Source organism: Zingiber officinale, chromosome 4A (assembly GCF_018446385.1).
Source record: "Zingiber officinale cultivar Zhangliang chromosome 4A, Zo_v1.1, whole genome shotgun sequence".
Classification (NCBI taxonomy): domain Eukaryota; kingdom Viridiplantae; phylum Streptophyta; class Magnoliopsida; order Zingiberales; family Zingiberaceae; genus Zingiber; species Zingiber officinale.
In genome coordinates, this window is record NC_055992.1 from 93,044,156 (window position 1) to 93,067,606 (window position 23,451).

At 38.1% G+C, this 23,451-nt stretch overlaps 2 protein-coding genes across 5 annotated transcripts; one reads left to right on the forward strand and one right to left on the reverse strand.

Annotated features, from left to right (window-relative positions):
• Positions 1-2,534: 2,534 nt before the first annotated feature.
• LOC121970172 (zinc finger CCCH domain-containing protein 17-like) lies at positions 2,535-6,155 on the forward strand. 2 transcript variants are annotated; one of them, XM_042520687.1, is made up of 9 exons: positions 2,535-3,049; positions 3,115-3,210; positions 3,289-3,378; positions 3,456-3,534; positions 3,685-3,808; positions 3,878-4,087; positions 4,796-4,882; positions 5,625-5,711; positions 6,100-6,155. In XM_042520687.1, the coding sequence occupies exons 1-5, from the start codon at positions 2,645-2,647 to the stop codon at positions 3,711-3,713; spliced, it is 699 nt and encodes a 232-aa protein (XP_042376621.1). In that variant the 5' UTR covers positions 2,535-2,644; the 3' UTR covers positions 3,714-3,808; positions 3,878-4,087; positions 4,796-4,882; positions 5,625-5,711; positions 6,100-6,155. The 2 variants fall into 2 exon arrangements, with proteins under 2 accessions (XP_042376621.1, XP_042376622.1); XM_042520688.1 differs by having other exon boundaries at positions 3,456-3,528.
• An 8,180-nt stretch (positions 6,156-14,335) lies between these two features.
• LOC121970173 (casein kinase 1-like protein HD16) lies at positions 14,336-22,715 on the reverse strand. Of its 3 annotated transcripts, none has more exons than XM_042520691.1 (16): positions 22,077-22,715; positions 17,561-17,695; positions 17,381-17,454; positions 17,234-17,303; positions 17,069-17,124; positions 16,917-16,988; positions 16,696-16,790; positions 16,544-16,610; positions 16,288-16,417; positions 16,000-16,218; positions 15,788-15,906; positions 15,521-15,695; positions 15,344-15,434; positions 15,101-15,258; positions 14,821-15,009; positions 14,336-14,738 (listed from the first exon to the last, which is right to left on the reverse strand). In XM_042520691.1, exons 1-16 carry the CDS (start codon positions 22,410-22,412, stop codon positions 14,679-14,681), a joined length of 2,046 nt encoding a protein of 681 aa, XP_042376625.1. In that variant the 5' UTR covers positions 22,413-22,715; the 3' UTR covers positions 14,336-14,678. The 3 variants fall into 3 exon arrangements, with proteins under 3 accessions (XP_042376625.1, XP_042376624.1, XP_042376626.1); XM_042520690.1 differs by having other exon boundaries at positions 15,788-15,924; XM_042520692.1 differs by lacking the exons at positions 16,544-16,610; positions 16,696-16,790; positions 16,917-16,988; ... (3 more) ...; positions 17,561-17,695; positions 22,077-22,715 and having other exon boundaries at positions 15,788-15,924; positions 16,295-16,417.
• Positions 22,716-23,451: the final 736 nt, after the last annotated feature.

Here is a 23,451-nt window from a genome sequence, read left to right on the forward strand (position 1 = left end):
TATGATCCAGGGGGAGCCAATAGGAAGATCATTTTTAGAATTGTTTGATGATTGCTTTTACTGCTTTTATTATACATGCTTAGATTAGGCTAGATAAGGACCTGGGCATAATTTACACTTGACTAGTTAGACCAAGGGATTTCAAAAGGAAAATTAAATATTCAATTTCTTTAAAAGGCTTTGTCTAGAAGTGGTGGATGATCTCATACCCAAGAAGGCCTAGTGCCTCGCCACAGCCTAGAAGTCAATCTTTGAAATGTATATTTAATTGACCAATTGAAAAATCTGAGCCTAACCCAAATGTAAATTAATCCTTAGATATAATTTAAACCAAAGATAAAATTAACCATCTCACAAAATCCATAAGGTTTCCTGATTGATAATTTAGAAATGGATGAGATGGACCTAGATAAAATTTAGAATTGAATTAAAACAATATTAACTTAATTAATTAAATCAACTAAATCAATTTTAACTCAATCAATTAATCAATTTTAACTTAATTAATAAATCAATATTAACTTAATAAATAAAATCAATTAATCAATTTTAACTTAATTAATCAATTTAACATAATTTAATAAATTAATTTAACTCAATTAATAAATTTAACTAAATTAATAAATAACTTAAAACTCAATTAATAAATTTAACTAAATTAATAAATCAACTTAAATTAAATCAATTAATAAATTTAACTAAATTAATAAATCAACTTAAAACAATTTAACTAATATATATATATATATATATATATATATATATATATATATATATATATATATATATATATATATATATATATATATATATATAAAGATAAAAAATTTATAATAATAATTAACCCGCTTAGGGTGCCTCACGAAGACGCCTCCACAGTGAAAGGAGGCGCCCTCGTGAGCGGCGGGAAAATTCCCGCCGAAACCATGGAGGGCGCCACCCACCAATCGGAGCCCCCCCCCCCCCCATAACGCTGTTTTTTCCAACGCATATAAAGGTTTCTGTTCGTGCTTTTCACGGTTCAACCACGAAACAATTCACACCGAGGTGCCCTCCTCGACCTAATTTTCTCCCTTTCGACCCCAAAATAGAATATCCTATTTTGTTTGATTGCTTCAATATGTTTTTTTTTTTTTTACTTTTTGTTATATGTTTGCTTGTGTAAAAATAGGAAGAGAAGGAATGTAGACACTGCTTCTAGTAGCACACCATCCAGGGATCCTAGGTTTCCCTTTGAGTGGCATAGGATAGAATTCCTTAGGCATAAATTTACTCCATTAAAATGTTGTTATTTAAGCATATCCTTTTTTACTAGATATTGTCCATCTATCATCCAGATGTTTGAGCACTACCAGCTATATAAGCTGGTTTACTACAACCATGCAGTTAATCATGACCTATGTGCACAGTTTTATAATAATCTAGATAGAGTAGATGATTTGACTTACTCCACCAAAGTTGGTGGAAGGGACTTTCAATTTTTTCCCACTCTTTTATACACTAGTCTAGGACTTAAGTCATCCACATATTCCTTTTTGTGCTACCCTAGTAGGGACTTACTATTTGGTGAGCCCTACTCCCATATCACCCTAGATACTATCTATATGTATCTTTTTGGGGAGGAGAGACCACCTGTAGTGACTGACTTCAGGTCACTCTCTCTTAGGGTCTAGGACTATATCATCACTACAAGAAAAACCCTCATAGACATCGGCGGAACAACATCGATTTTAAGCAAAAGTCGATGTTTTTGAGTATTTTACACCGGTTTTTTCAAAAACTGATGTCTATGAGCGCAGATTTTCGCTCATGGACATCAGTTTTTTTAGTCGATATCTATGAGCGCTTTTTTTCGTTAATAGACACCGATTTTAACAGCGATTTTTAAAATCCGATGTCTATGATAAAATAAAATAATTTAATTTTTCCACCACTACTTAGTCGAAATTTGTAACACTTCATTCTTCCGTCCAAACCTAAACTTATATCGCGCTGTCCACCCTATGAAAAATTTAATTTTCTCATCTTGATTGCCTTCTCATGGATCTCTAGGGTTTTTCAGCGAATCTCACTGCCCCGCCGCCTTGTTACCCTCTGTTTGGATGGGGTGAGGTAAGGTTCATTAATGGAAGGGGATGGAAGGGGAAGGGAGGGGAAGGGAGGGAAAGTAATATATTTATCTTACCCTTGTTTGGAAGGGAGGGAAAGTTCAAAGGGATGGAAATGAAGGTTAAATATACAAATTTACAAAAATATCCTCTTATTTTTTTAATAAATCTGCATGTGAAAATATAAATAAGAATAAAATTGGGATAATTTTTCCTTACCCTTCCTTACACCCCAATTTGGGGTGTAAGAAATTTTGCTGATTCCCGAGCATGCAAAGGGAAGCTTTTCCCTTCTCTCCCCTTCCCCTTCATGGCTCACTCTCTCCCAAACAAGTGTAAAATTTGTTTTTACTCATGTTTACCTTTCCCTCCCCTTTACTCACCTCCTCCCAAACAGAGGGTTAATCGTCTTCCAAGGGGCGCCATCTGTGGCTTGAGGCATTCCTCGCCGACTTTGATCGCTCTTTGGGATCATCCTATTTGTGGCATCTTCCTGGATCTCCGATTGCATCTAAGTTATTTGTTTGGGTCGTTTGATGGACTTCGAGCAACCAGATCGGTACGGAAACAGGAGGGGCTACCAGCGAGCGGGGTCGTCTCAGGTTCCAGACAGAAGCAACAAGGTATGCTTCCACTGGCAGGCGGGGCGATGCAGCCGTCACCCGTGTCCCTTTCTCCATAGCGACCCGCCGCAGACCGTGCTCGCCGATGGTGCTGCTAAGCGGGGGCACTTGCAAGGCCACGTGTCTAGAAATATTGCCTCTGCGGGTGCGCCGCCCTCCAAGTGGGGTAAGGGTCGAGCGGGTGGCAAGGCTCCCGACAAAATCTACAATTACTTCCTCGCTGGAAATTGTAGTTTCGGAGATAAGTGTAGGTTCCTGCATTCGTGGTTCATGAGCGATAGCTTCTCTCTCTTGACCCAACTCCAGGGGCATCAAAAGGTGGCTCTTTTGGTTTCTTTTGCTTTACTTGCTTTTGGTGGCTGATAGTCTGAATATTCTGATAGGTAGTGACTGGTATCGCTCTGCCTTCAGGGTCTAATAAACTCTACTCTTGTAGCAAGGATGAGTCTGTTCGTGTTTGGGATACTCAAACTGGGAAGGTATTGATGCTCTTCAAACTCCTTTACTACATCGATAAAGGAATCACATAGTGCCTGACTCTTGCAATTTTGTGGAAGTGCGTTGGAGCCATCAATATGGGATGTGAGGTTGGATGTATGACCAGTGAAGGTCCTTGGTTATTTATTGGAGTTGTGAATGCTGTCAAGGTTAGAGCTCTTAGAATATGTTACCATCATGTCATATAAGGAAATGGAGAAATGGATTTGTTTGTATGCTGGTTCAGGCATGGAACACACAAACAACAACAGAACAAGGCCTTGATGGCCCTGTCGGACAAGTTTACGCTTTGACCATTGGTAATGGTATGCTATTTGCTGGAACATAGGTGCTTCTTTTCTGTCTAACATTATTTGTTATACCTTTATTTTAGTGTGTGTTGTTCATTTCATGATCTCCATACATCATGTGATGTACATTTTGAATGTTTTCAACTATGCCTTAACTTTGTGCAGGATGCACGAATATTAGTGTGGAAATTTAGTGCTGCTGGGAATGTCTTTGAACCAGCTACTTCTCTTTCTGATCAGCGGCATGCAGTACTTTCTCTAGTTGCAGGGGCCATGAAGCTTTACTCAGGTTTTATTATTATGTGATGTATTTTTTTCTTTTCTTTTATTTATTTACTTAAGATATTTGTTTGTGTAGTTGACATACCAAGTAGACCTAAAATGGAGTAATGGGTGTTTGAGCTCTGTAAATTCAAAGTGGCGTCAGTATAAAACTCACCTCACCAGGACATTCATCCAACCAAATAGAAATAATCCCAAGCTTCTCAACAAGGTACCTCAAGGGCATTGCATTTCACCTGAAGATTGAAGTAGTTTTGTGATTAATCGGATGTCTGAAGATTTTATAGTAAGTTGTCTAAGGTGGTCTTTTTTAACTCTAGTAGGTTGTTTAAGCTTAGATTCTTTACCACAAATAAATTCTTAGATTTAGTGTTTTTAGAATGTTTAGGTTCTGTGAATTGTTGTGATAATGGAACCTGTTGTCTACTTGTTTATTTCTTCACTTTGATTATCATTTGTCATTGATTTAATATGTATTTTAGTTGAAATATAATTCGACTTCAACTCTTAAGGATTTTACACTGACTATATTTTACTTGGTTCTTCTTCATACGAAAATCAATTGACCAGTTATTATACAAATCAAGAATGTAAAATTCCTCAAATTTATTCTATTTTAATTGAAATCTCATTGCTTCCCAAAGATGACAGTGATCCAATGATTCTTTGTTGGGTTTGATATGAAAGAAGAAATTGCATATTTGATATCCACACTTCTACTTTTTGTACGAAGGCTTTTACACTGTTTGTCTTTAGGTCTCCCTAATAATTGCAACTCAGGGTTTGATGTTGTTTCTCCATGTCAAAATGTATTAATTGGCTGCTATATGAAACATGTCTATTTTTTCCTCTAATTATTTCTATTTTAATTAATATCTTACTCATTTTTAAAGTACATGATTTGTTGTTGACTTGCATACAAAAGAAGAGAAGTTTATTTACTATGTGTAGTTCTTGTTTGTGTGAACTCTTAATCATTTTCTATTTATTTCAGGTTCTTCATAACATTGCTGTTGCAGAATACTTTCGAGATGGTTGCACTGATCCTAGGAATCTCCTTGATGCATTAAACAAGGTTAAAGTAAGTTTAGTGAATCACAGGTAATTAGTTTTTTGAATTAATTTATGAAGATAATTTCTCGTCTTCATACTGACATTCTTGAGGAAACAAATTATTAAACATTAAAGCTATAATCATATTAAATATATGATATTATATGACATGATTATACTTAACATGTATGATAAGGTTAAACATGATCTTTAGAATCATCCATTCTTCTATAGCAGAGAAGTCTGTTGTTCCTTGAGAATCATGTCTTCTCCAAATCATGGTATTTTGAATATTGCTAATATTTTATTATCTATTTCATGTAATTTCACCATTTTCTCTATCTTTTTTTCAAAGTTGGAAATAATTTAATCCATGTTTATCCATTTAGTCAATATTTTATGATTTCTTAAACTAGCATTGTTCTTGCAACTGAAAAGATATTTTACATGCACTCTTTGATTAATAATTATATTGGTTATAGGAGTAGAGTGAAGAGCTTGCACATACTTTTATGAACCAGATTGACTCTGAGAATAGCTGCCTAGGCTATATGGTTTCAGGGTCTAAAGCTAATAGTGCTTCAATTCATCAAAATGCCGCTATAAATAGTAGTAGAGTTGTCCATACCCAAGAGTTTGATGTTTCAATAACAATGTTGAATATTGTATGTAGTTCAACGCATTTTGTCAAAATTTTTCTTTCCATAACTAGTGAATGAGTTAATAAATTGCTCTCTTCTTAGTATTTTTGTTAATTTGGTTCTTCACAGGCAATCATTCTCTACCATATCCATGAGTATGCACAGTCATTATCTGTTCTCAAAAAGTTGTTTCAGAATATCGAGCCAATTGAAGAGGTATGCCTTAATTTAATCATCTTATGAGTTATTGATAAACAGTTATGTCAACAAATAACCTTTTTTTATAGTGTTTTAGATATTTAGACTTGGTGAAATTTATTTTTGTTTGTATCTTTCTACTTGTACATACTGTAAGTCGTAGATAAATACTGATTAATTAAATTGCAACTATGAGAAAACTTCGTTGCAATAATTTCTAGTTTGGATTATATTAAGTTCCCAGGAATGATAGATCTATCACTATATGATGTGGTTGAGATAATTGATGAACGTTTCTCTTTTTAAGCATTCCAATTAGTCATCTTATTACCTGGTTCTCTTACTTCTTTTTCAACTATGATTTTTGGTCTGAGTTTATTAATATATTATTTATGTGTTTTTACAGTTTACAAATCTCAAGTACTCCAGAGTTGAAATTGATGAAGTGTGGTTTGAGTGGGCTGAATGCATGCTAGATTACATTTGAGTAGGAAAGGTATTTGATTTTTGAAAACTTTGGATGATGCATGCATTTGCATGGAATGTAAATTGCAGATACTACCTTGATGTGTACAATATCTACAATATCTATTACCTTTTGATGTTGGAAAAAGAATATTTGTGTATTTATGGATACTGACTTGATGTTGTAAGAAGCATATCTATTACCTTTTGATGTTGTAAGAAGAATATTTGTGTAATTTATGGATTCGGACTTGAGTGTACAATATCTATTATCTTTTTATGTTATAAGAATAATATTATGTGTTGGTTACATGGATAATGATTTGGTGTGTTTAGATACACCGATGTATAATAATATTAACTAAATTTTGTACTATTAAAATGTTGTATAATATCAGTTTTTCACTATTTCGGAAATTAAATCGGTGTCTTTAAACAATACTGATATTACATCGATTTTCCACCGCTGTCAAAACTAGTGTTATTAACATATATTACATCGGTTTTACACCGTTGCTGAAACGGTGTCGTTAAGTGATACTACACTGGTTTATAACTGATTCGAAAATCGATGTCGTTAAGTGATACTACATCGGTTATAACTCGATGTCTAAAATGACAGACATTTTACATCACCTTCATAGACATCAGTCGATTTTGTAATAGACAGCGGTGGAAAATCGATGTCTATAAGGGGTTTTCTTGTAGTGCATGTACCAAGTCCTGACTTCTTGCATTTTGTCGATCGCATCTCGGAACGTTCTGAAGATGCACCCTTCTCATTCTTTCTTTTTATATGCCCTTTGTCAACGGTTGGACATAGATATAGCTTTACATATGTTCCATAACATTATACGTGCCTCCGGTCTCATCACTAGGCTCGAGATCCATATGCCCTATTGTCATGTCTTGACATATATGTTTTTGATCCTAGAGATAGACACTACCCAGGGGAGGATTACTTCCCTTAGTCCTTACGATGAGTTCGGACAGCGTCAGTTAGCCCTAGTGCATGTAGATATTACCGCTCAGGGGATCCTAGCCTGGAGAGGTGGGCCACAGCCAGCTGCTCTAACAAGAGATGATTTTTATGCCTCTGCTGAGAGAGAGGAGTGGTTAGAGTTTACAGAGGCAGATCTCTTTGAGGATCCTCCTCCAGCACAACCCTCGACCTTGACCCGACCCTCGATTTTGATTCGACCCTCGATTTCACAGTCCGTCGAGGATCGCCTCACTCGTCCTGAGGAGTCCTCTGCGTATTTACTACAGTCAGTCTCGGATGGCTTCATCACACTCTGGTGAGAGATGATTGCTCTCCGGGATGACGTGACTTCCAGACTTGACCAGATTCTTCAAACTCTCCGAGGCCCTAAGCGACCATTACCACCACCTACTGACGATGCTCCGACTTGATCAGTCCTTATATTTCTCTATGCTTTGTATATGTTTGACATCCTATCTATAGACAGTTTGTTCTACTATGTTTGATAAACATCCTTTATAGACTTGAATCTATCTACTTTCTAAATTTGCTATTTCAGTCTATTACTCAGTTTCAAATTCTAGGAAAATTATTTTCAAAATCCTAATTTTATTAATTTTTCAAAATATTGGATTTAGCCTAGGAATTTACCCCCTATAAAGAATCTACCTCTAGTTCTTAGCCAGAGCATCTCACAAGCACACTAGGTTTATCCTGCTTGTGTATAAAAAACACTTAGAATGATGTGAGATGCATACGGTACTACCTGAACTTCAAAATACTTATATATGTGCATCGACATAAGTCTGGGTAATAAATACAAACTTTATATAAATCAAATTTAGCGATCCATGTTTAGTCAAAAACTAACTGAAACATTTACTTAATTTAATTAACCAAGTGAAAGCTACTATCTCTTGGTAAACAGCTAGTATTTAAAGGTTAGACAGTTGTTTGTAAGTAAATAATTTGGTTATTCATACTTGGACTCTAGGACTATTTTTTATATAACAAAATTATTTTGGCATTAATCAAGGGGGAGTGACCAAGGGATTTTTAAAAAACTAAATTGATATTTTCTTTTGACTTAGTTTTCGAAATAAAAATTATTATGTTACTTAGTGATTGAAAACTTTTTTATAGTTTTTCTCAACTTTTTACTAAGTATTAGAATTTTTTATTTCTAAAATAATTATTTTTGACTCAGCTTAAAAATATCCTTTTAAAATTATTTTAAAATTTTTACTACATCTTACTAAAGTTTTTCTTGGATTTTAAGATTTTTAAGCTAAAATCAAAATTATAACCAAAATTTTTAGGTATTATCAAAAATCTTAAATATCTTTTGAGTAAAGTACTTCTCTTTCCCAGCGTTTAAAAATTTAAGTACTTTACTAATATTTAAAGCTTCCTTGAATGTTTTTCAAATGTATAAGTCATTTTCAAAAATTCAAACAAAAAGGAAAAATATTTTTGCTAAAGTTTCTTTTTCAAATCTAATATTTCAACTCTAAGCTGTCTTTCATGGGGAGCAGATTATCTTTTCTTTACATCTCTTTCTCTACTTTATATATTTTTGATATATGACAAAGAGGGAGAGGGAAGTGAAAATTAAGAAAGTTAAAGTAAAAATGAATAAAAGCGAAAAGTAGAATATTTTGTTCAATTTGCTACAACTACTTAACATATTCTAGTTATTGCAATTACTTGATTCTTAATATTGCATTTATACTTTTTGAGTACTTTTGTTTTACTTAACTTTGAATTTTATTGTCATAATCAAAAAGGGGGAGATTGTTGATGCGGGAAACATCCGATGATCGAACCTAAGTTTTGATAATGGCAAAGGGTTCAAAGTTAATGTTATTTGTTATCTAACGTGTTTGAATGAGCTTGCAAGGAAGTCCTAAGTGTACTTAGGTAAAAAGTCTTAGCTGCAGTTAGAAAGATTGAAGACCCTAGGGGGAGGTAACCCTAGGTCCTAGGGGGAGATAACCCTAGATCCTACGGGGTGGTAACCCAAGGCGAGAAGTCTTGGCGGGTCGAGGGCTTCAGGAAAAAGGCCTAGAGTCGAGGACTCTAGGTGAAAAGTCCTGGTGTCGCAAACCAGGTGAAAGATTGGGCGGGTCGTGGAGCGGAAGTCCAGCAGAAAGTCCTGGAGCCTTGGGTTCTAAGTAAAAGTCCAGTTGGTCTAGAGGATCAACTGGCAACAGGTAAACTCTCCTGAGTGAAGTAGGTGAGGATGCGTTCCCCGGTGAGGGAACAGTAGACGTCAGTTCGACCTACGATTTTCAGTCGAAAATCCGAAGTCAGAACCGGACAGTCCGATGACTGTCAAATACTTTATTTTACATGTCTATATTGTGCTAACTTTGTTTTACAGGGTATAGTTGGTTTGTTGGACTAACGTATCTTACAGGAAGCAAATTGGACAACTTTGCCTCAAATGAACAGTACCCGAGGTGCCCTCCATGGAGCTTGGAGGCGCCTCGGGTCGTATGCGGAGACTGCCTCGCAGCTTGGCGCGATGGCACCCTCATGGAGCTTGAGGGCGCCCTAGACACTGCTGCGAGGGCACCCTCTATGGAGGTTGAGGACGCCCTCGGGCGGATAAGCGACGAAGAAGTCAAAGTTCATCCACGCTGTGATTTCGGCGGGGATGAGGGTGCCCTCCATGTTGTTGAGAGCGCCCTCCACGAGCTTTATAAGTAGGTCTCGAGCAGGAGCTTAACACAACAACGAAATTACAATCTGTCTTTTTCGTGTTGCTCAAAAAATGATCCAGAAAAGCTATAACAAGACCCCGACGACTAGGAGCTTCAAACTTATTATTTTTTGTTGTCGGTATAAATTTTACTATTTCTCTAATATTATACTTAAATTGTAAATAACTTCTGTGCTTATAGTGATTGCCCAAATTAAACGCTCAACAAGCGTGGACCTTGGAGTAGGAGTCGCCCCAGGCTCCGAACTAAGTAAATCTTGGTGTTCGTGTGTTTGTTTTTATTATTTCCGCTGCATGTTTTATTTCTGATTCTTCCGATACAAAAGTGAAAGTCACGAGCGCTATTCACCCCCTCCCCCCTCTAGTGTTTTCGATCCAACAATTTGCACAATTTTCAAGAAATTGGGATGATGTTAGCAACCATTAAAAGATACTCACTCACCAGAGGAAGCGGAGGGAAGTTGAAAAAAACGCTAAGTGCTACCCACGAGCATCTCGAACAGACGGAGTGGATTGTCATATAGTCGAGCGGCGACTCTAAATCTAGGTTAGTGAAAATAGCCGAGTGGCAGCTCTAAACCCAGGTTAGTGAAAATAGTCGAGCGACGACTCTAAGCCTAAGTCAGTGAGATACAGTTGAGTGGCGGCTCTAAACTCATGGTGGGAAGTGACTGTAGTATTCTCTACAGCCGAGCAGCGGCTCTAAATTTGAGTAAAGTTGAGCGGCAACTATAAACTCTTAATTGGTGGGACGCAAAGCTGAGCAACAGTTTTAAACTCAGGTCAGTTAGTGATAGCTAGGCGGAAAACACCTATAGTATTTACCATAACCGAATGGTTGTTCTAAAACCAAGAATGTTCGATCGGCCGTGGAGGTCACTAAAGACACTGCTTGTCCAGTCAGTCGAACTTATAGCCTCCTTCGACTAGACTTGAGAGAAGGCTTGTGATGCAGTGGTAAAGGGAGCCCACCAAGTATGAGTTAAAGGCAGAAATAGCTGCCGACGTGGAGCTCAAATTCAAGGCGGTCAAAGGTCAAAAATCGTCGGGTCAGCAAAGTTAGCCGAGCGGGTGGCAACTAGCCAAGCGGACCTGAAGGGTCCGATCGACCAGTAGGCTCATCTGAGCAAATCGCTCATCCGGCCGGGATGACTATACAGAGAGGACATCAAATCAATACAATTGTGACGACTTTATAAGGGCTAGTCCGACTGGATTGCATGTCCAGTTGCGCAAGGAACAACCTACCGAGTCTAGCGACCATGGAGAGGAACAACTGAGATTTATTGGGCCGGGAATCTCGATTGAGCAGCTCTCCAGCTTAGCCAAACAATGGGACCCCTTGCTTAGGTCATTGCATCCTTCTGAGAGTTGGTGTCACCGATAGCATCACATGGTCAGCAGGCAAATCGTATGATGGAAGCTTCCACTGTCATGTCACGGATTTGCATGCCCTGTTAAGGAATGGTGTCAGAGATACTTTCCTGACATGTCTTTTCATAGGAAAGTTGGGAAAACGTCTATGTGCCTTGAGAGGCATGCACGCTTGCTACTGGAGCACTATATAAAGGGGGTCCATGCACCGACGGAGGTATGCATTATTTGTGCTTAAGCTCCTGTTGTTGCTATAGTTCTTTATCGTCTTTCTACTATTCTGGTGACTGGACTTGAGCGTCGGAGGACCAATGTTCAGGACCCCTTCCTTGGCCCGACATTGACATTCTTGGTTTTACAGATTGGAGTGGAGTCTTCACAAGGTCAACTGCTGAGTTACACCCCTAGTCAACTATCTTCATCGTTTTCAGACAAGATTACCGGCGACGGCATGAGGTCATTGGATAGTGATCCTATTTAAAGTTGGGGAGATGACGTGTTGGATAGGGGGTGGCGTTGAGGTGATTTGTATGTTGATTGGGAGAAAATTCTAAGCTAGAAGAAGATGACACTAAGCGATCCTGGAGCTAAGAACCGTGGATTTGCACACACCATAGACAGAGTTAACGGGAACGTTAGAGCAAGAACCAGGGAAGAAGGGTCCTTGGTGCAGGCACTTCGACGCTCAAGTCAGAACAAGAGTCAGGCGAAATGAAGAAGATGATGAACAATAGAACCATAGTTTAGATGCACGAGTGTACGAATGCATATGCATTCATGCGCGTACCTATCTAACGGAGAGGATCCCCTTTTTATACCGTCTCTCATATCCTCCACATTAATGAGGCATCTGAGAATGTCTTATGTCAAAGTATGTCGAGTGGTGGAGTATGTATGGCAGCTTTCCTATAGGCAGAGGAAAGCTCCATTGCATGCATATGTCAGTGTAACGACCCGGCCCCTCGGCCCCTTGGGTGGTCATACTAGCGACCCAACTGGCGGCCCAACCTTGTCCCTTGGGCGGCCACAATGGTGGCCCAACTGGCGACCCCTTATGTCGTCGACCGACGATCCTCGACCGTGACGTTACTCATAAGGTCTTCCCACCCCTAGCTAGTAGATTTTTGCCTTCCCCATGATTCGAACTCTAGACCTCCAGGATAAGTATTAGAGTTTATGAATCCTAGTAGCCAAGTGAGTGGCGCTCACTTGGCTACCAGGATTCATAAACTCTAGTACTTAGCCTGGAGGTCTAGAGTTTGAATCCTGGGTAAGGCAAAAATCCACTGGCCAGGGGTGGGAAGACCTAGTGAGTAACGGCACGACCGAGGGTCGTCGGTCGATGACATAAGGGATCGTCAGTTGGGCCGCCAAATGGGCCGCCCAAGGGGTCGAGGGGCCGGGTCGTTACAGTAATAGTAATGACATATTCTCTGACAATGTTGTCTTTTAGGGAGAGTCTGATCGGCTCTGAGCTGACCGGCTGTAGACTATGAGTCATGTTCATGTGGAGAACTGAGCCCCATAAGTTTAACTGGTGTTGGGGCGGAGCGGATGTAAATTGAGAGCCTTGTATTTAGAGAAGTGGGGAGTTGAGCCCCTAAGGTCCGACCGACCTTTGGGCTAACCGGGTTTATGTTGGAGATTCGGAATTTGCTTTGACAATATATGCTCGATCGGACTTTATATTGGGGGTTCATCTAGCACGCGACCTCTATACTTGAATATAAAGTTCTATCCAACTGAGTGATGTGCCTAGCGTATCTGATCGACATTTTGGTCCGATCGGTTAGAGCACTCGGCGGTGGCACTGGACATATTTTGGCATGATATCGATAAGACCCGAGAGTTGATCCTGTCCTAAGTTTGACCGCCACATCAGCTGACTTTCTTGATATCAAACCCAACTTCGGAGTTGAGATCCTCTGTCCCCAAAATGATGTGTCCCCGTGTCTCCTCGTTGATCGGATGGTCATGATATCCTCGTGATGTGCATTGCATCCTTGAGATATGATTTAATCCATCTGATCGACGAGGAGACACATCATTTTGATGACAGAAGATCTCAACCCCAACTTCGAGAGTTCCACTTTACTCGTCGTATTAGATAGTACGACACCGACCCTGCCCTCCGTGTCCCACTCGTGTGTGATGTAGGAGTAGCTGCGATTGTCGATGCCCTTGTTGGTGTGCACGGTGTGGATCAGCTGGTACTTGGAACGACGCCGGTCATAGAGGCGGTGGTTGGTGAGGATGACGGCGCCGCCCAGACGGAAGAGGCCGACAAGCATGGAACGAATGTTGCCCAAGTAGGCGTTCAGCGTCATGCTCTCGGTGCTCACACCGACACATAGCTGTTTGGGTTACTAATATTATTAATAATAATGTTTACATGCGAAGGGGAATGACCCGCAGGTCCACGTGTAAATTCGCCCCTGAACAGCTTCTTAGATAGAAGGGAGCTTTATTCCCTAAAAAATAAACCCCAAGGGATTTAAACCTTACTCTTGATACAAATCTATCATTTGAATACCAACTCCTCCTAATTTCTAAGCACCGAGGAGTAGATCCCCGGTCTAACAATTTGAACCAACGTGGTTAGTGGTGGTTAACAATTGGAGATACTAATCAATAGATAGCGATTGATTGCTAATTTTCCGTAGCAAATTAGAATCGCAACACGCATAGAATCTGAAACCTGAATGGCAACCATGAATTGATTTTGTTACCTGTTCTTTGTTATCACTTTCTTTATTCAACTTGTGTGCAAATACCTTACAAATCATCAAAAATATTCCATAAACCTCTTAAAGTTGACCTGGAAGCTTAGTTGGTTCGTGTTGTTGGAGCTCCTCACTGAGCCCATTTGATCTTCTTTGACACCCCTTCACTGAGCCTCGTCTCCTGTAACTAAACACTCCAGGAATTGCAAGATCAATAACTATGACAGGAAGATGATTGATGGCTATAACTAGACAGTTTTTATGTACAAGGAATTGCAAGTTTCTTGTCTACCTTTCACTGGCTCTACAATTAAAAGCACAAGAAACCACGAGGTAGTTTAACAAGATGAACCAAGGTCCAACCCAGCAAACAGATATTAAGTATCATATATTATGAATCTGTCTCCAGCAAAAGCTAAGCCAATAAATATGGTATACGCCTTTTCTATAAGTGAAATATTTGTACAAACAAAAATGATTAAAAGGACCACAAGGTCTCTAAGTCGACCACAAAGGCACGGACTACAGCTCAAGCAAGAGCAACTGTAGGAATTAACAGCGCTTCATTTGTTGGCTTAGATATGGCTGTCAAGAGACTCGAGATTATATATTAAAAATCCTTGGTCTGCATCTGGTACAAGTATTTGTCACTAAAACAAATCTTAAACTGAAATAGCTTTGATTGAAATCAGAATTACTTCCAGCAGGATAAGGATTCAAGAAACTGTCCTTCCATAACAGATAGATGCGATGTAGAGGTTCTTAGCCCACTTATCCTGAGTAAATGCAGGGTAAAAATTGATTATGAGTAATGCTGCCAACCAATTGAAGAAATAACAGTAGTATGAGCAAGCTGACCTTGGCATGTTGGCTGGGGAAAGCAGATGTCCTTAACGTCTCTTGTGTTTCATCAATAGGTTTTCTTATAGGAATACTTAAAACTAGAGCAGTCTGGTCCCATGTTGCAGCAGTTGCAGTGATGCGATAACCATTATCCCACCTTCGATGTATACCTTCACTGGGGTATAAGAAATCAAGCTCCACAACCTGGTTGATAAGAAGAGAATATCACTGCATATATCAGAGCACAAAGGCAATCACAATCCTTAGTGATGAATTGAGGGTAATCAGAAATGACCTGATCTGAAAAACCAGCATTTCGTGACATGACAACTGCCCATCTACTTCCTGCAGTGGCCATTGCAGTTACAAAGAAACCCTCCTTCCATTTCTTGTTTATCCATTTGAAGGGAAATGACTCGCTGACCTTGTATGATTGTTGTGCATATTGTGTGCCTTGCGATGATATTATACAGATAGGAAACATTAATGCAAGTTTTCAAACGGATATGAGATATAAGAAAAAGAAAATGGTAGCTACCTTTTGACATTACAACCAAGGAGTTGCCATTGTTTGCCCCAGCTAAAGCAGTGATGTAGTAGCTTCTCTCCCACTGCTCCATTATCCACTCCTTCACATTATTTGCAAGAGATGAGAAACTGAAGAAAATTTAAGAGGAATTCCTGTAATTATGCGAGGACTTGGGATATTACTCACTTTATGCAGAAACAACGGGGAAAGTTGGTAAACTTGGGCAGTATAACCAGTGCCAGCGTCCATAATTAATGCCCATAAATTTGAACTAGAAGCAACCGAACTAATGAACAACCCATCCTCATTTCCTTTGTGAATGTGTTGTGCAATCCTTGCATCAGCAACGTTGTAGTGATATCTGCAACATTAACATGGTGAAGACCAAATGAGCTTATTCTTGTTGGTGAGTATTTCATTTGCAGAACAAGCATCAAATTTGATGAGCCTCACCTTTGTTTCATAGGTCTCCTGGCATTGTAGACACTGATCCACTGTGTTGCAGGCATACCAACACGGGTTTTCTTCTTTGGTTGCTCTTCATCCTCTTCATCAATGGTGAGTCGGCCTCTCTTTTGACCAACAATAAGCTTCATTTGAGAATCAAGAAGGATTAGCTACATGAAAACATAAAGGAAAATTAGATTTTGGAAGGTTATCTATGCCTTTTGAGCGCCATCTGTGTTGATAGGTCTGATATCTGGATTTGGACCTACTAGTTCATCAAATAGTGAGATGCACTTAGCATAGTTCGGTTCTTCATCAAACTTCAAATTGACAACATATTCAATGAACCGCTTGAAAGGTTGTGGGCAAAAGCAACACAGTGACTCTGAGGAAGTAGCCATTTTTCTCTTACAGACAAGGAAGCCTTTGTTCTCACCCTACAAAGAAGGTGAATGTAAGCATAAGAAGTAAAATCAACACAAAATACCAATCAAACAGCACCAAACCTGGTACCCTTGCCACGGTAGACGACCTCGGAGAAGAAATATAAGGGTATAAGTAAGTGATTCCAAGTCATCTCTCCTACTTCCAGTTCTTCCTAGGTGAGCATGAACACTAGCATAACGTACAGTTCCCCTAAGATATCAATATGGACAAAGTTTAGCATTATTAGTTAATTTATAAGTTCGACAATAGAAAATAAATGTGCATTATGAGAAATGAATGAAAAAAGAATACACACAATGCTTCTCATAGCATTACCTGAAAACATCAGGCCTCTGATCATACTCAACATGCTGACCTGTAACACTATCCCTCCATTTTGTCGCTGATAGTGATAGAGAAATAAAGAAATAAATCACTAAATTTATCAAATTTGTCATGCTATTACACATGCAAATATCAACAACTACCTAATCCAAGATCAACTAGAAAAAGCTTCTTTTCTTGAGGAGTTCCAGGAGGACCAAGTAAGAAGTTTTCTGGCTTTACATCCCCATGAACATATCTGTTTAAGAGTGGGATATGAAACACAAGTTAGTAGCATATAAAGAAAATATTACAAAAATTAAATCAAAGACACAAAAGACAATTTGGTGATCTATCAAACTCTTGGAACCAAGAAAACACCCACCCTTTAGAGTGAACTTTCTCAAGGATAGAAATTGCTTCAATAGCAATACATGCTACCATTTCAATGGACATCCTGCACATACAAAAAAATAACAATAGAAATGTTGGGAATCACGAATTGCAGTGCGAAATCATAACATATTTGTAACTCACGTATGAGAATTGTTATTCCACGTGTCCCACAAACTTGGACCCAACATATCCATGACCTATGCATTTCAAAATTTTTAGATACAAATTTTTCAGTAAAAATAAAGGCACTGAGCCTCTACCATTCTTTCACATACTACAAATAATAGTTAACTAGTACTCCATTACCATAACATAAAAGTCGCCTTGACGGCCTTTGTAATGAACTCGTGGAATACCATGAACTCCACCTAGTGTGCTGCAAGCATGATCTCCATTAAAAAGAAATATATAAATCTGAATCACACATGAAGCTCATACTGAAAATTGACTCACTTGTAGACTTGCCATTCATAAGGAGGCCCATAGTTACACCCTTTGCTTGTTCGATGCTCAAATTTCAGTGCCACCTGGGAAAGCCGAATTGACAAACTTTAAGCACATTTGCAATGAAATCTCCTATAAGAATACACAACGATCACTTAAAAAAACTAATAACAATAACACATTAAACACCTCCAAAGCATTGGAACCAGTGATTCTGTCATCCACATTGACAGCAGAAATTCGTCGACCAACATATACTTGTCCAAATCCACCCTTCCCAAGTTTCCTATCAAGTATATATACTGGTGAGTTGCCAATCTGGACCTGTAACCAAAAAAAATAAAAATAAATGCTTCACTAAAATAGCATTCTGGATATCCATTGTGATATAGTGAAATAAAGGGAGTTTCCATTTCATCCTTCAAGACAACATATAAAATGATGTTATACTCAAGCCAAACTCCAAAGAGAGTTACAGCTAATCAAGGGAAAGCAAGAAGAAAAGAAGCAACCAAACAGAGAATCAAGACATAATCTAAATCATTAAAACAATATTGCTCAGACTATTCAGTAGAAAATTTTTAGTTATGATATAATAGCAGTATATGTTGTTGGTTTCTTGAATTAACAACAAATTAATATTGAAGACTTGTACTGACTAGTAACATTTTGGTTGAGTTAAAATTATATGGTTTTGAGCATGTGCTCAATGAAAAATTTAAGCATGCACTGGAGATTCCATTTCCTCCATCCTTAGAGACTACCTATGAAATGATACTATATTCAAGCCAAACTCCAGAGAGAGTTAAAGTTAATCAAGGAAAAACAAGAAGAAATGAAGCAACCAAAAAGCGAATCAAGACAAAATCTCAATAACATGAAAACAATACAGTTCAAACTATTTGGCAGATAAATTTTAGTTATGATATAATACCAGTATATATTGTTGATTTCTTGAATTAGCAACTAGCATAGAAGAGCTATACTGTCAAAAAAACATTTTGGTTAAGTTGACTTTTATATGATTTTGCTCATGCACTCGATGCAAAATTTAAGCCTGCATATTTGAGCTAAAGAAACAGTCAATAGAGTACCAGAACCTCAAGATTTAAAATTTAATCACCTTAATTGCATCAACAAAAGAAGGTCACAGGCCACCAAATTGGCTAGAACCATCACAGAAGGTATACTATAACTGTGTTGATCTTGACCTCTTATATTTTACTATGCATAAAACTGCTCACTAAAAGAAACCTAGGTGCTCTATGTTATCTATGCGACCAGAAGGCAAAAGGTTGATTTTCAATAAGATTTTGAACATTGGCTTCTTTCCCTCAGCAACATCTGCTGCAGGAGTTTGGATTGGTAGTATCCCCAATAGATAGATGCTTCTAGTGGAGTACCAAACAGGTGAGAAATCTACCATCTACTGATTTATCATTTTCAGGATACTTGTTCATGATTTCTCAAACGACAATGTACTCATGGATTTTTGCTGACATTCAAATTGCATTTCACTGCAACATCCAATTTTATTGTTCAAATGTGGCATTCTTTCACTACCTCATGACTTTGATCCATCTTTATTAATAGACGTGGAATTTCCTTTTCTTGATTTACCCAACCAAATTTTCATTTTATATGGGAAAAATTCCTTTAAAAGCCCCTATTTTTCAGAAAGGCCCCTCTATCTATACCACTATGCTTGCCATTTAAAAAAAAAGAAAAAAAATTAAGAATAGGTTGTATGACCATACTAGATCACATGAATACCTGATTATGTTGCAACTGTATCACTATATCACATCAAACACATAGATATGCAAATATACATCCTGAGGTGTTGATGTACATAAGTTATCATCATCATTAGGTCGTGGCTGTCCCAATTATTTGGGGTCAACCACATGCACATGTTATATTCTCAATGTCATTACACTGCCTGACCTTGACATAACGATCTGTATGTATAGTAGCACATTATAATCTCATACGACATCATGATCAGGACCCGAAATATCTAACTAGTGATGTTTCTAGATCTCAACGAGCTGTGTTACTTATAGGAGTTCTGTACCTAAACATGAGAGTAATATGCTGGCCGAGGCCCACTTGACTAAGGTCAATTCAATGGTTGAATATGTTAACTAGCATGAGTTGATTATTTTTACACACCTTCACAGAAGTGCACAATCTCATAGTATTTTTCCACTTACACTGATACGATTTAGTATAATTGTTATTCCAAGAATGAATTCATATATAACCTATGTTATCCTTGACACCATGATCTGAATGTTGAACACTGTCATGGAGTCTGAGATACACATTCCTCTGTTTCAAGGAAGATGATTAGTTTTAAACCTACCAAGGTAAAGAAGTTGAGGACTAGCATGTTGAAGGTTGATATTGACAGTTTTTACAGTTTGCGACTGTGCTGCATAGTGCAAACTGTAAAAGATGAGCATGAGTTAGTGTTGAGGATCTCCTTGCAAGTTGTTTTGTCATAGATGATCACCCATGAGAGAGTTGAGTAGTTGAGCATGAGTTAGTGTTGATCTATCTTACCCCAATAGATGTAACAGTTTGACAATTTTAAGGCTATCATGTCTACAAGTTACCAGAGGCATCCACTCCTGTATTTAAATCACAGTGCATTCTCCATTTGATCCCTATATTCACCATGCCTGACTATCTTTGTCACCATAAGTTTCATATTACCTAGGTTTACTGACTCATGGGATGAGTTGTTCTATTACTTTAATGACTGTATAAAGACACTGATGAAGTTAGCTATGACCATCAATTCCTCACTTGTTATTCTTCTCTCTTCATTTTTTTTACATTTCTTTAATGCCATGATAATATTAGACATTCTTACATCTTTGTTGCTAGTGAGACACATGGATCTTCTACCATCCTTTAAGTTCCATAAGTATATTATGACTGTTAGAAGAATTATTCATTTTTCATGCTTTCAACAAGAAGCACTGAGTATTCTTATGTTTGTTACATTTATATGGATGAGGACACAAAAACCAATGGAGTCGCAGCTGTGACATTGATTTTGGGTGGTGGCTCCAATCCACATGACAGTTCCACTTCAACAAACAATTTTATGTGACTTTGGGCGGTGCATATGAGACCTAGACAACATATATGTTGAAATTGACTACAAGACTATGTTCCTAGATCTGTATTCCATAGACATATACCTTAGTAGCTATGTCTATTGTGTATGCTCTGAGTGGCGAATACTCCAAATTGGTACGAACTGTGGAGATTCAAGTTCAAGTATTTTGGAGTTGAAGTCATGATCAGATCTGAAAATTAAGCATATATTTATAAAGTAGATGAGACAAGGAAAGAGAAATACAATGTGTGCATAACTGAAAATTTACGCATGCTTCTACCAGGACAAGGTTAATAGGTGTAACAAGATTCATCTTTGAGTCTAATTTACAACTTAATTGGTTTTATCTTTTTAGAATAGAAGTGCTTGATCAAAGTGCATAAGGTAATCCATGATGTCTTCACATACAATAAAGGTCGGTAGTAAAAATATATGATTGTTAATAATATTTTGAACTTTTACTTCTTCCCATGATGGTGTCTGAGAGCAGGGGGTCAACAAGATAACAACCCTTTGAATAAGGTCAGAAATATTGGAGAGGATATGATAGCCTAACATAGCCCAACCCAACCCGATTTGAAACATCATTAACAAAGGAAAAAAAAAATTCAAGTGTGATGAGACAACCCTAATGTGTAAACAAGCGACATCGATTGATTTATTCTAATTAGTTTTCAGAAATTCCAACAACTTTTTTGTTACATATAATTTATTTTTAGCAAGTTCAATAAATTTTAGATCATGTAGCTTATTGTTTTATAAATATATCATTATTCTATTATTATTCCATATTGACACAAATGACACAATCTACTTGTGACATGATTAACATGACATGATGTGAATTGTCACCCCAGCCTCCAATAAAAGTGAAACATTGAAAGTGAACAAAGGTGGATAGGGGACTACTATTTTCTTACTTTTTCCTAAAGTTTATGCTTAGTAGGATACAACATTAATAGATTGAAGAATATTCCATCAAGGAAGAATCAGATAACTGAATAAAAAAAATGCTTAATGGTATATCACTTAACTATTCTCAGACATTTGCTGCTCCAAAATTCCTAGCCTTCCAACTAAAAAAGGGCAACCCGGTGCACCAAGCTTCCGCCATGCAGGGTCCCGGAGAAGGATCTATTGTACGTAATCTTACCTGCTTTTTGCAAGAAGTTGTTTCTAGGATTCGAACCCATGACCTTCCAACTAAATCAAGAACGTAAATCATGCTTGGATTGCACGAAATCAGCTAAAGCATGAGAAGGTAGAACCATTAAAGTAAACAATGCAAGAGATTTTAGCTAATACTGTCTGAGTGAAAATTGGATTCCAAGAACGCATTAAATAAACAGTAGAATGTAGAAAGTGAAATGCCTAGTTCTGTTGTTAAGCATTTAACTTAATCTTCTACACATAACTAAAGATAGAAAAATAACATCTAACAATCAATAGTTCGGCAAGAGACAAAAACTAGCGGTTTCAAGTACTAATTGATAACCTTTATAATGAATACGATCCTATTGAGACATATCTTTGTAACTACAAGTCACCATGAATCAAAGAAAAAAATCAAACCTTTTCTGGCAGGGGCGCAGTGCTCCCCTCCTCCTCAGCGCCAGGAAGCTTGTCAGCATTCCTCCCACCGCCATCGAACTCATCCATTCTCTTGTCCGCGACTCCTTCCTCCTTATTTCCTTGCGGATCTCCCCGACCTTCTCCTTCTCCTTCACCTTCAACCAAACCAATTTCCTCCTGCTGGACAGGACTATTCAGATCATTCGCATCGCCCGTCTCCTTCCTCCTCACTGCCGCCCCTCTCCTCCTCGTAGCCGGAGCCGCCCCACGGGCAGCTTTAGGCACCGGATTCAGCTGCGCTCGGCCTCTTCGCGGCCCGCTACGCAGCTCGGGCATCTTCACTTACCTACACCTATCTCAAAGTAACCAACGACCCCATCCGATGGTATAAGTCTCAGCTCCATCACCGCGCCGGAAATCTCAACCAGCAAACAATCGATTCGAGGAAAAAAGGGTCGGGAATCGCGCGGGGGAGGTGGCGGATCGTCGATCGGAAGTAGGGATCGACGGAACAAGGAGGATTTCCGGCTACAGCAGAGTCGATTTGGCAGTTAGAGAGAGGAGAGAGAAGAGAGGAGAGAGGAGAGAGGGCAGAAAAATGTAATTCTCGGGTATTCTTCCTCTTTATTCCAAGGAAAAGGTTCGTGAATTCGATCGGTTGCTGCTTAAAAAAAACCAAGCGAAAACGGTAACAAAAAAAGTATTTCGTGTACTCGATTGCCTGATGCACCTGCAAGTGGCTCCCATGTAAAGTCATGTTACCAAATCAGATGAACGGTACAAAAGGGGTGAGATGGCAGACGCCACAAAAGTGGACTGCTTCTCACGGAATCGCCCATCGGCTGGCACGTATCGGCCATGGTCCAGCTTTCTCGTGCATGCGACAGGTCGAACCTTTCAACTTCGGGCTACAGTGGGTTCGTTAGTCGGTACACATCCGCCGTATAGCTGTCAATTTAGAATTGGATGAACCGGTCAACCAAAGAATTGAGTTAAAATTTTATTAATCCAAATTTCGCGGGTCAACCCGTCTACTCATAACTTGCACGAATCTACCCGTCTAATCCAAATTTCTCTACTTTACCCTTGAATTAACCCTTAAATTAAAAAATATATGTAAATTAAATTTCATGTTAATTTATTCTTTTTTATTATAATTTTAAAATAAAAATAATACTTATCTATTTATATTTAAAATATCTATTTTAATTAAATTTATTTATATTTAAAATATCTATATTTAAATAAATTTAATTGATAAAACATTTCCGAAATAAAAATATTAAAGATATAAAATTTTATTTTAAAATTTTTAATAGATCACAGATTGACCCGTCTAATCCATAATCCACCTTAGATTGAATTGAAAATTTTT